The 13110-nt window shown below is 30.0% G+C and overlaps 1 protein-coding gene across 3 annotated transcripts in view; it reads right to left on the bottom strand.

The window, feature by feature from the left end:
* The window catches only part of LOC134724852 (zinc finger MIZ domain-containing protein 1-like), a 195838-nt gene that overhangs the window by 79465 nt on the left and 103263 nt on the right, over positions 1-13110 (bottom strand). For all 3 annotated transcript variants that reach the window (XM_063588147.1, XM_063588145.1, XM_063588146.1), the window contains 2 exons: positions 5848-6058; positions 223-336 (listed from right to left, as the gene is read on the bottom strand). In XM_063588147.1, the coding sequence (XP_063444217.1) occupies positions 223-336; positions 5848-5907 (174 nt within the window). In that variant the 5' untranslated portion in view covers positions 5908-6058. The remainder of the gene's footprint in view (positions 1-222; positions 337-5847; positions 6059-13110) is intronic.

The raw sequence follows: 13110 nt of genomic DNA, 5'->3' as shown, positions 1-13110 counted from the left end.
CATTTGTACTGAGTTTAAAGTTTATTGGACTTCAACTTCATAAAAAACTACCTTGACCAAAGACTTTAACCTGAAGCTGGACGGACGGATGGACAAATGGACGCACAGTCCAAAAAACATAATGTCATTAGGTAAGGGCATATAAGGAAGGATATAGATAAAAATATTATATATATTAGTAAGCACTATATCTACATAATGACATTGTCACATATAACTTACTGTTAAACAGCTAATGAGACTGCCTTCAAATGGAGGCTGGAAAGCTCTTAAGTCTGAGCACCACTCAAGTAGCTCACGTGCTGCGTTCTGAAACCCTGTAGGGGAAGACAAATGCTGAAACAGAAAATGAACGATTTAAGTCATTCATCTACAAAAAAGAAATACATGACCCACTCATAATATCACATTTCCTTGTTCAATGAACATCATAAGACTAGTCCTGGTTCATGAAAAACAACTGATGTTGCAAAGACTACAAAACATAAAACTTCTTACTATCATAGACTGAGCTTTACATTCCTTTTCAGATATTAAAATTCACAAAGCATGTAATAAAGTTAACGGTACCAATTTTCTTGCACCAGATTCGCATTTCGACAATACATGTCTCTTCAGTGATGCTGGTGGCCAAAATATTTGAAATCCCAAGCTTAATATAAAAGAATCAGAGCTATAATCCAAAAGGTCCAAAAAGTATAGCCAAATCCATGAAAAGAATCAGAGCTTTGCATGAGGGAGATAAGTTTTGCAAAAATATCTGTTACCATTTTCTTTCGGAGTCTTTTTTTCATGTTCATTTCATTCTTAATTTTATCAATGTCTAATGAATGAATTTAGAAAGAAATAAAAATAAACAAAATTGAAACAAAGTCGATCAGAAACAAGTAGACTTGGAGAACAGTTCAATTAGGCAGCAACACAAAAAACAAATGATATCTGAACTTTTAATTTAAACAAAAAGAAAGAGTTTTCAGAATAGTTTGTTTACTGTATGACTAATATGTCATCTCTGAGGTTGCAAGTTTGAACCTTCCACATGGCAGATGCATTGGACTCCAATTTGGTAGTCTATCCTTAAAAGGTGTGTGTTCTTTCTGCCTTCCTCTACCAATAAAACTGATTGCAAATTGTGCTGAATGTGGCATTAATCACCAAAAGTTCAATCAATCAAACAATTCAGTAATTTAGAAAAAAAATAGTCATTTCAATGGAACTAGATTATATTGAGTTTTTGAAGATTTCGTATAATTATACAGCTCAATCAAAACTAGCTACAATTTTAATAATACAAATCGCAAAAAAACCTCAATACAACCAGTAGAATTAAAAGAAATAATAACAGGACAGGATTCTGTAATTAAGCCATTGATGAATATCCCTTTGAGTAGCCCAATGTTTTTACCTGTACTTTGTAACCCTTACAGCTATTTGACCAGCACTTATTGGCAGAACTATATTGTATATTGAACTTTTGACATCCTCCTAGTAGCAAATAAATAGCTATGGCTGTCAAAGTCTACAGCATTGAGAATACAATTAATGAAGCATGATTGATGTACTACAACAAAAACAGACCATTCCTGTTAATTCTCTTAAATTCTTCATAAGTTGATATTATCTGTGATATATTTATACAAAAACAATTCTACCACAGAACCCGATTTCTGGAGAATGCCAGGAAATAGACGATTATTGGTAATTGATATTCCATAGTTAAATTGTTACGAGAAAGCGATAACAGATAGGTAAACTAAGAAAATAGTTACGTTTTATAAAGTGTAGTATCTCCTCACGCTCAGGTGTTAAAAACATACCTTAATATTTACCTAACTGCCTGTTAAGACGTAAGTGTGTAATTAGGAGGGTCAATATATCAACAAATTCATCTCAGTTTTAACTTGATGACTTATAACAATACTAAACAGACAGACAGACATGTAGTGCAAATAGTTTCTGTTCTAACAACTAAATAGTGTAAATAAATCATTCTTTAAGCAGATACAAACAGAGTAGTTTTGTAAAAATAAACACTACAGGCACTAGGTGATCAAATACCTCCAAAAATGTTTTTTGTTTTAAACGATTATTTCTCTTGCTCTTAAATAATTTGTCTCAACTTTCTGATTTATTAAGTAGTACTAAATGTACTAATACGTTACCTTTTCTAATAATAGTTTATGTTTTGACCGCTTTTTCTAGTATGACGTTTTTCAATGTTAAATTGTGTTAAATTGTATTAATAATCATTGAAAATTGATTACATTTTTTCAATTTTAAAACAGTGTATTAGATTTCTCAATTTGACAGATTAAAGTGATTAATTAAATTGACATTTTTTTTCTATTCAGACCAGAATTATATAAAGGGGAGTAACTCATGTAGACTACTTCTTTAATTTGTTAGCCAACAAGAACAAAATTGTTTCCAGATGTGTTTAATCATTATAACTTTAAACAAACCTTTCCACAAATATTTTACATTGTAAATGATATCATTTCCATCTAATGATCTAGTTCATGCTTGGTGAAGACCAAACTCATTCTTCACGTAAAAAGTGCACACAACAATATTTAAAAAAACCTAATTGGCAAAAATCTTTTCTTATACTTCATAAACAATAAGAATTTTTATTTAGTATATTTTTATCTTTGCTTAAAGCCAGAAGTTAAATCTAATTTAGTTTGGCAAACAGATATGCACCATAAATTAATGGTTTTTGATGGATTTAACAGCATTTTGTAAGGAATTAAAATTATCTTATCGTGCAGATGCAAAGAAAATGCAGTTTTTTTCCTACTGCAAGCTGTTATTGGTAATTTCATATCAAAAGATTATTATGAAAATATGTCAGTGATATATATTTCTTTGTACTTGTTTATCAGGAAATCATTTACTTCAAGATTTGGAATTAATTATGCTTTTAAAAAAACAAAGAAACGTGAAGGGTGTGGCCAGCTATGTTTTTCAAATTTAAAGCAATTAATGCCAATTTGAAATTGAGACTAAGAAAGTGTTTTGTACAAATAATATGCCTGACATATATAGCAAGTTATGTGTCATCAATGGCTTAAAATGAGAACAAAACTAAATATTTAAAAAAAAGAAAGTACACATATAGGTTTTAAAAGTGCATAACCTTTCTCTAAATTTAGGCGCAATTTTGATTTCAAAAAATTTCAAATTGAAATTTCAGCAAAAATTTTTAATTGATGGTACTGTGTTTGATAATAATTTTTAGATTATAAGCATTTTTCTGAAAAGGAGATTGCAAGTGCTTATTACCCAGAGTTTGGTAAAAGATGACCATATTGTTTCAAATGTTCTTATTAGTTTTTTCTGAATGTTGATTTTTTAAATTGTGGCAGTTATCAACTTTATCCTGAAAAGCAACCTTAAATCATCATCCCTTGTGTCCAATCTTTTGTATCAACTCAACCAATTCCCTAATTATTCATTATATTTGTCAGATTTTCCAGTATTAGTAACAGCAGGATGGTCCACAGCAATAAGTCATAGTTCTCACAAGTAATCACACATTGAAGGTCATAGTTCTCACAAGTAATCACACATTGAAGGTCATAGTTCTCACAAGTAATCACACATTGAAGGTCATAGTTCTCACAAGTAATCACACATTGAAGGTCATAGTTCTCACAAGTAATCACACATTGAAGGTCATAGTTCTCACAAGAAATCACACATTGAAGGTCATAGTTCTCACAAGAAATCACACATTGAAGGTCATGTTAGATTGCAGTTGAGGTCACCATTTTGATTCTTATAGGGAATCTGCCATTTTCTTCAACTTTGGTTAAAAAAAAGCCTTCAACTTTTATGATGACTTAAAATAAAAAAAATTGAATAGGAGTTGGACAATGCCACATATTTGATTTATTGATTTGTATTTAACACCACTTTCAGCACTATAAGTATCACGTGGTGGTCAGCTTTTATTGTTGAAAGAAGCTTAACTGCACAGAGAGAAATATGTTACCCTTGTTAATTAAGATTGGAGTCAAGCGCACCTCCACATATTTGAAATAAAGACTGTTTTAAGAGCAAATATCATCACACTAAGAATTAATTAAAATAGATTTATACTTCAAAGGCATATATAAAATTATCCAACAGATTAGTTTTAAGGCAAAGGAATGCTAGCAGTCTTATGTGTTTTGTATACTGCCTATCTTATCTGCTAATAATAGAAAGATCATAGAAATTGAGTAATTGAAAATTATGAATTTCTATTTGTTGCATTGAAATGCATTCCAATAGGGTGTCAGTGTAAACAAGTTATAAAACTTTTACATATGAACATTGCCAAACAATATTGGAATTTAGATGATATTTTAAAATTGTGTGGACAGAGGGTTAAGTTACTTTAATTCTTAATATATATATTCAAGTCATTTATATTTCAAAATTTGTCATATCAATCAACACTTGTTAAAGGATGAAAATTATTCCCTATACTTTTTTTGACGATTTTAAAGAGGCTGATTTAGGGAAAATGGGGATCGTCATATGGAGCTTCAGATATGATAAATATATATAGACTTTTAAAAGTATCACTCGTACCATTCCTTTGTCACTCAGGGAGCCCCCTGTTTTTCAAAATCCTGGATCTGCACCGCTTTCCATGTCCAGGAATTTCAAAAATGTGTCTTTGTCTATTTTAACAAGATCTTGAGTTTCATTAAAATCATAAATCACAATTTTTTGTCAATCAAAATACTTTTCATATAAAATCATCAACAATTTACTAGAACATTAAGAAATAAATTAATTGTGTAAGAATTTAGCAATAACAATCTGTTTACAATGATTTGTTTACGAAGGTCGTTGAACCCTATTTATATAGTACTGATGATAATTACTCAACTCCAAGATCTACAAAACATTAATTGATATCTTTTGATGTAAACAAAATGAGATTATCATTTAACAAGAAATATATAAGGAGTAGCCATATGCTCCTAGAATTTAGTTAGTTCATTAGTACTGACAGACCAGACCAATAACACTATCAAATATCATCTATTTATAGTAACAATAGCCATGTTGGTTGGTGGTTATGGTGGTAGCATGATCCTTTAACTCAAAGTTTAGATAATCATGTATAGTGTCATTCAATTGAAAATTAAGAAGATAGTGTCCTTCAATAAATAATAAAGACACTCTTAAACTGAATAGGGCAAATATTATACATACTGCTTGTTTTTTGTTTATATCAATTTATATAAATTAAAGCTCTAGCTGAGATACGTATTTTGAGCTAAGGTGATGTAAAACAAAAACCAATCAAACAATCATATTGCTTGAGTAGTTTGAAAAAAATTACAATATTACTGAGCAGGCACGGATCCAGAGGGGGGTTCTGGGGGTTGGAACCCCCCTTTTTTTTGACGATCAATGCATTTGAATGGGGACATGTAATTGGACCCCCCCCTTTTAAAATGGCTGGATCCACCCCTGCTGAGATGACTTTCATTTATCAATTTGGAAACTTGCATGAATATTCTCTCTTGGAGACTTCATAAATATGCCATTATAAAATCATGTCTTAGATAATATCCTGAAAAACTGTGGATTCATATCTTTATTTTCGCGGGTATCAATTTTCATGGATCGAGAAAATCTAGCATTTTCATGGTTATAATTTTATTTGATTTCATTGTTTTGGCAAAGTCTGCATACATTCTTTTAGAAAATTTGTAATTCGTTGATCATTTAAATTTGTGGTTCCACTGTACCCATGAAAATTGTTATCCAATGAATATTAATGAATTTACAGTTAAGCAGACCCCTAAACTTGTGATAGTAGTATTTTCTATATTTTAATACCTGTTTAATACAACTAAGTCTATCTATTGTTTGTTGAATATGTCTTTCCATTTCATTCATGGTGGTCCGTTTTTCTGTGGATCACACAGGTACATTGGGTAGACGTCAAACATTGGTATATATAGTGGAAGATTAATGGTATAAATGTCAAAACTGGATTTCCCTTTCTAATAGTACTGGTTTATATTTATATGGTTACATGGTTGGTAGTCTGAAATAACAAAAGAACCAGATTAAAGTTGTAATTACAATTTCTGGTGTATAAAAATACAAACAAGGGCAATAACCCCACAATCGTTTAAATGGAGAGAATTTCCTAATGTATTCAACACAGGCAAACAAGGGCAATAACTCAATAAAATCTTATGGTGAGAATTCCAATGTATAAAACAAGTGCCAAAACAGGCAATAAATCAACAAAACTTCTGTAGAACACTTTCATATGCATACAACGAATGTCAACAAGGGCAATAACTCAACAATATCTTCCAGAGAGGGGTGTACGTGAGTACAAAACAAATTCAAAACATACCCAGGCATGCCCTTTACACTCAGGTCAATTTGCATAATTAGGAACCCAACTCATATTCTTATTTAATCGCTTACAAAATGTGGAGACTAAAATATTTTTTATGTGTCAGTGTTTGAAGAAAAATTAAAATAAAGAAATCTTAGGACTAAAAAAAAAAAAAAGGTCAAAGATTTATAAAATAATATGCAAGTGTAAAGTAGACTGTTTACAAAATTCAAATGGATATCAAAAATAAAACAAACAGAAAGGTCAAGGTTACAATGTCCATGACCTTTGACAGAGTAACACAGTTACTAACAGCAACAATTATTTTTAGTACTTGGCAACACCTCACAACTCAATTATTTTCTCAATGAAAAATGAGAAAGAAAACAGAAAACATAGATAATTTGTCTGATAAAAAATATTTACACAATAAACAACCATCACCTCAGACGACCTTGGCAATCATTAATAGTTACATCTAAATACCACAAATAATACATATCAGTGTAAAGATATCTTGTCTAGCTTGTTAAGAGCATAGCTGTTGCACACAAAAAAACGTTCTGCACCAAGAGATCATCTTGATTGTCGGTAACTGTTAAAGATACTATAATTATACCCACTTGCAAGAAATCATTATATAATAAATAGATCTTCTAAGTAATTGATACTGCAACAATTTATTTCATGTTCACAAAATAGAACAGTGATCAGATTTCCCTTCTTTCCTTTATCCCTTTTGTCATGAAACATCAAATACACATTTTTTACATATTGGAAAAATCTTGTAGACCTTAAACTTTATTGCAATTTGTACAACATCTTTATTTCAGATTCTTATTATAAGTGTCAAAGAAAAAGAAATTATGGTTGCCATGATTTTTAACAAAAATTTCCCACATATTTTCTCGGACAATGCCACTGCCAACATCTGCCTTCTTCAAGGTCTTACAAGTCATCTGAATTTTGGTTAAATGAATTTGTTTATGATGGAACCAGGGTAAAGGACACCATGGAACCTATACAATATTGAGATAATAAATACAAAAAATTAGATAAAAATATATAAAAGAAGATGTGGTATGACTGCCAATGAGACAACACTCCACAATGACACAGAAATTAACAGCTATAGGTCACCGAAAAGTTCATCAAACATTTTACTGAAGACCTAAAATATAACATATCTTTCTAACTTAGCCTTCAAATAAAAAATTTATATAGTAGCTTTATTGAATACATTATAAATCATATTATGTACAATGAAAAAGAAATTAAACAAAATTGTTGAAGAAGCGGGATACTGACCGCCAATATTTAAACACAAAATATTTATTCAAGTAAAACATTTGTAAACTTGTCACCTGTTTGGGAGATTTTAATTTATTTTGACAATATAAATACCAAGTATTGATAGCCAAAAAGCAAACAATTTACGTGGATAGTTTCACAGACAACAATATGATTTATATTTTTTCTATAAAATCTCTTTTGACATTTGCCGTAAGATGACCCCAGTTCACTCCTCAATTATAAGACTATTTGTATTAAATCAGATGGCCTAACACTAAACAAAGACACCAGGTGAGGCGGGCAGATGTTTTACCTGCTGAAACAAGGGAGAAGTTGAACAAAATGACAATATTTTGTTTATTTACTGTTTTATTAGAGTAGCTTTTATTCAAGAATTTTTAATACCATACAATATTTGAATATTTCATATAATAATGATTCAATCAACTTTTGTATTGTCAAGGTAAAAAGTACCATATTCTCATAAAAAAATAATGTATTTATATTTCATCATATTTGTTTTGCTTCTACAAATTATTCTTACTTGAAAAAACAAAATAGATGTCAGACGATGTGGTATGAGTGCCAATGAGACAAGTCTCTCCATCCAAGTTAAAATTAAAAAGCCTTATTTCAGTTACTCTACAATAAAACTATAGACCAACTTACTTTCCTATATACTTTTTCCATGTTTTAGCTCTTTCTAGGGGGTTTCCTGGAAATCTATATTTGAATCATAATTTTCTAATTTTGTACACTGGACGTTAGGCAACCAACAATCAATCAATTTCACTATGTTAAGGTTTTCATGTCAGATATTATCCAAGTTTGCGACTTTTTTTCATGTAGAAAGAGTTAAAGAAAATAAATTGCAGGCAAAAATTATTCGGTAGGCAGTTAAGCAGCTGAATGAGATTTAATGGGCTATATAATAGTGCAGTGTGTATCTCCTTCTCACCTCAATGCATTCAACAGTAACTATCTGCTCAGAACGGCAATTTAAAAAAACTTAAACTTACTTAAAGAATTAGTTTTTGACAAAAAATATGAAAGCATACAAGTTACATGTATCATGTTTCGCGACATTTAATTACATTTTTGTATATAATTATATATAGATTGTAAAATGATTTGACTATAATATCAAGGATGACTGCTATTCATCTTAGTTAATGGAATGTTACCAGGTGAAAATTTGATAAAACTATTATAAATATTCTCAGTTTATTGAATGTTTTATGCAAAATTTACAACGAGAACATCATAATTTTGAATTATATTAAGATTTTGGCAGCCTATCAAAGCGATTACGAAGAAGGCATTCTTTACAAAGTCGGTTTCAATGCGTTAAACCAGAAAACCTAGTATAACAAAACTTAAGTACTATGGAAAGATGAAGTACATTACCTGCTATAAAAAAACCTTTAAGTTTAAAAAAAAAATTCATAAATCTACTTACATATGTAATTACAACTGTTAATATGCTATTTGGGTTATTCAATATTTAATTTCTTTCAGTTTTGGCTCATTTGTGGTATATCTCTAAGAAACAAACGTCCATTAAGCCTCTGACTAATTGATATTAAAGCAGCTACCAAAAAAAAGACCAATTCAACATATGTCATAAGGGTGCCTAACATAATGAAAAAATATTAACTTTTTACATGAAAATTATGATACATGGTATGATAGTCAGTGACAGGACATATCCGAGAAGTCTCACCAAGAAGTCTCACAAAGAAGGCTAACCAATTGTCAATGATGGCACTCAAAAAGTTCTGAAATTAGGGCTACATTATTGTGCCATAAGTGGCATGTCAACTGGAATATAACACAAACTTCTTGTAACTCATCAATATACCTCTTCAATTACAGTACTAACTAATCAACTTGATATTGAAAGCATAAAGAAATATATTTTGGAAGAGCTAATAATGGATGAAAAATATACCCTATGCTTATTTTTGCGGCATAAAACAGTTGTTTTATCTATATTCCAACAGAGAGAACTTAAACTTAGCTGATAGAATTTCAAGACTTTTTTAACAAAACTTTAATAAAAATGCTGACATATCACTTCTACTGTGATAAATGAGAAAACATTTAAGGTTGAGTAATTATTGCTTTTCTTACAAATTTAGCAAGTCCTAGACAGATGCTGAAGATGACCTCATCAAGTCTTGTAAAAAAATTATTGACCTCATCAAGACTTGTAAAAAAAATAATCTGATATCTTAATATATCATCAATACTGGAGGAATTTTGGGACAAAGTTTCATGAAGATTTTGTAAACTACAAAACATAAAACAAAGCAATACTGAAAAAAGTGTGGACACATAATTTTTTTTACTGTAAATTAAAAACCAAGGTAAAACAAATCAGTTATAAATGATGCAAATGATACATAAAAAGAAAAGAAACAAAAAAATCATATTGATCTGTTAGACCTTAATGCAATTATTGATGTAGCATTTTTTTTTTTATATTTACAGTGTTCTTTTAAATACTTCTATTGAAAGAGTGGCTTTTTCAATAGAGGCATATTTTAGTAGAACTGGTGGGTTTCAGGAAGCCTTATCATACCAGTACTTCTTGCCCTATTTCCTGGTTACCTTTATGGCTAGACAAGCAATGACCATAAAACATCTCTAGTTCCTCCCAAAATATTTTATCAATTGATCATGCATGAAAATAGCAGTTACGTAAAAATCTTCAACTTTTTACAGTTTCCCCTAACAATAAAGCAAAAAGGCGGTAAAAATTATATTGTCACTTGTAAGTTTTTAAAAATGACAAAATAGTATGATAAATGATGTTGTATTTTTAGTGTATTTAGTTTTCAATTAAGTGACAAACAAGTTATGATAATATAAAACCCAAGGGTAATAGATAGGTTTATTCACTCAATTTTATACAACTTTGTTGTAATCAGATAACTCGCGCAAGTCATATCCTTTATATATCGATTGTCATAGGATAAAGAACTTGTGCCTTTTGAAAACTTTTCAACCATGAAAAGAATGGAAGAATAAAATAGGTTCATATTTGTCATCGCAGAAAAATGACATTAATGACATCTTATTATGTTCAATTGCTATAATAAGATATTTTTTTACTTAGAATTTTTACAGGTTTTGATGGCTCTCCTTTGACCTTCAACCTCATTTTACAGAACTTAAACTGAATAACATCATTGATAAACTTGACAGAGTCAAGCCTTTGATTTTTATCTTATTCAGTTATCTATATACTTGGTAATATATTGTTAAAAAGTCTTTCAGTGAATTTATTTGTTATGAATAAAAGGAGATAGGGAAAAACATGCATAATCTGATGTAAAGTAGTTGTCGTTTGTTTATGTAATTCATACATGTTTCTCGTTTCTTGTTTTTTTATAAAGATTAGTCCGTTGGTTTTCCCGTTTGAATGGTTTTACACTAGTAATTATGGGGCACTTTATAGCTTGTTGTTCGGTGTGAGCCAAGGCTCCATGTTGAAGGCCATACATCAATTGTTATTTGGATGGAAAGTTGTCTCATTGGCACTCACACCGCATCTTCCTATATCTATGAGACAGCAACCTGGTTTCAGTGTGGCTTGTTATGTATTGCTCAAATCTTTAGTTTCATAAAACAAGAAAGAACTATAAATTTTAGAACTTTTCCTGGAATATTATCACATATCTATTTAGATTTTTTTTAATAAAATTTAAATTTGTGACACTGAATAAGGTACTGAAGTTGATCTGTCTTTTATTCTGATTTCATTCATAGGCGGAGCCCTGGGGGGGGCCTAGGCCTCCTGTGTGGGAAAAATTTGGTTGATTATATAGGGAATCATTGGAGCATGACTGGAGCAGGCCCCCTCTTAGGGCAGTCAGCAGGCCCCCTTTTAGGAAAAGTTCTGATCCGCCACTGTCAGTAAACACAAAGTTAGAAGATAGAAGTCTAAAAAAAAAGTGAATTTATGATTAGATTTTTTTACTCTACTGAATGAAAATTTTGGCAATTCATCAGGTAAAGATTACTTTGTATCTTGAGATCAAGAGAGAAAGAGAGACACTAGAGAGAGAGAAAAGAAAGAAAAAAATAACTTGAGTTAACTTTTTTCATAGTGTTTATGAATGTTAATTTTTATCCTTTACCCAATACTGTAGCTATGCTTAAAATCCTACAACATTTTTATATTTTATTGCAAAAAAATATTAGGAACTTTTGGACAATGCAATGCTGCGAGCAACCAGTGTAAAACTCTCATAATTGAACCACCTAATTAATTTACTATGCTGCAGTTATAAGTGCAAAATCATATAATAACTAAGCTTGTAGATATTAACAAGATCCAATAGAACATAAACCTGACAATAACTATGGATCACTTATATAATGATATTCTTAATTTACTCTCAATATGGATCACATACCAATAAGTTAATACATTGATCGCATAATTAAATACTTGTCAGATGATTCCGCTATTATTAACCTCTCTATGCTGGGTTCTTGCCAATACCATGATCTCAATTGATGATTTTAGATTTGTTACTATAATCACATCTTTTCGAACTTATTTAAAATATTTTTAAAATATTTTTTTCACCATTTTAAAACTACTATATCCTGTAACAGAACTGATCAAAATTTGACATTTTTTCTTTTTTTTCTAAATTAAAAAAATTAAAAAAAATAACATATTTTTTTTTAAACCCTGTCCCCTAACAGTACAAATTACTATGTTTGTATAAATGAATTTAAACTTATCATACTATATATTTATCATACCTCTAAGCATTTCATCAGGTTAATGTCAATGAACAGTTTAGCAAACCACCATCTCTTTAAAAATACAAACTTGAAATGTATACCTTTATATTTATTTAGATTTCCATACAAAAGAAATTGAGTAAATCATGTACGTTTCATTACAGTTACTTTTGTATACAAGGAATCTATGATACAGATTTCTGTTGGGCATTGTAAAGTGTTCATATTTATCAGATAAACAACATCTCAAGTGACCCCCTATGTTGGTGCTTACAGAACTGTGAAAACATGCTTCATTTGTGGCAAATCAACACTTTACAATTGCTAATTTTAAGGATGTCAACAAAAGTATCCTTATTTAAACATTAAGATATCGATATGGAAGTAATTAAAAATATATTGTCATGAGGCAAATAAATTTTGTAAAATTTATGATAATTGATAGTTGTATAATAATCGTCTGTCAATCATTTTGATAAAAAATATATTAAAAACAATATCAATTATTTATAGAATAAAACATTTATGTACATACATCAATTTGTTTAACTCTGCAACTGTTTATCAGGTAAAAGATCTGAGTAGGGAAAAAAAAATACATATCACATCTTTGGCATACTTCTTAATTAAAATGAACCCCCCCCCCCCCCTAGACTTCAATAAACGATGACCTAATATCCATGGTAATT

The sequence above is a fragment of the Mytilus trossulus genome, chromosome 7, assembly GCF_036588685.1.
Source record: "Mytilus trossulus isolate FHL-02 chromosome 7, PNRI_Mtr1.1.1.hap1, whole genome shotgun sequence".
NCBI lineage: Eukaryota > Metazoa > Mollusca > Bivalvia > Mytilida > Mytilidae > Mytilus > Mytilus trossulus.
The sequence above is the reverse complement of the archived record's forward strand: the minus strand, read 5'-3'. Positions and strand labels throughout refer to the sequence as shown.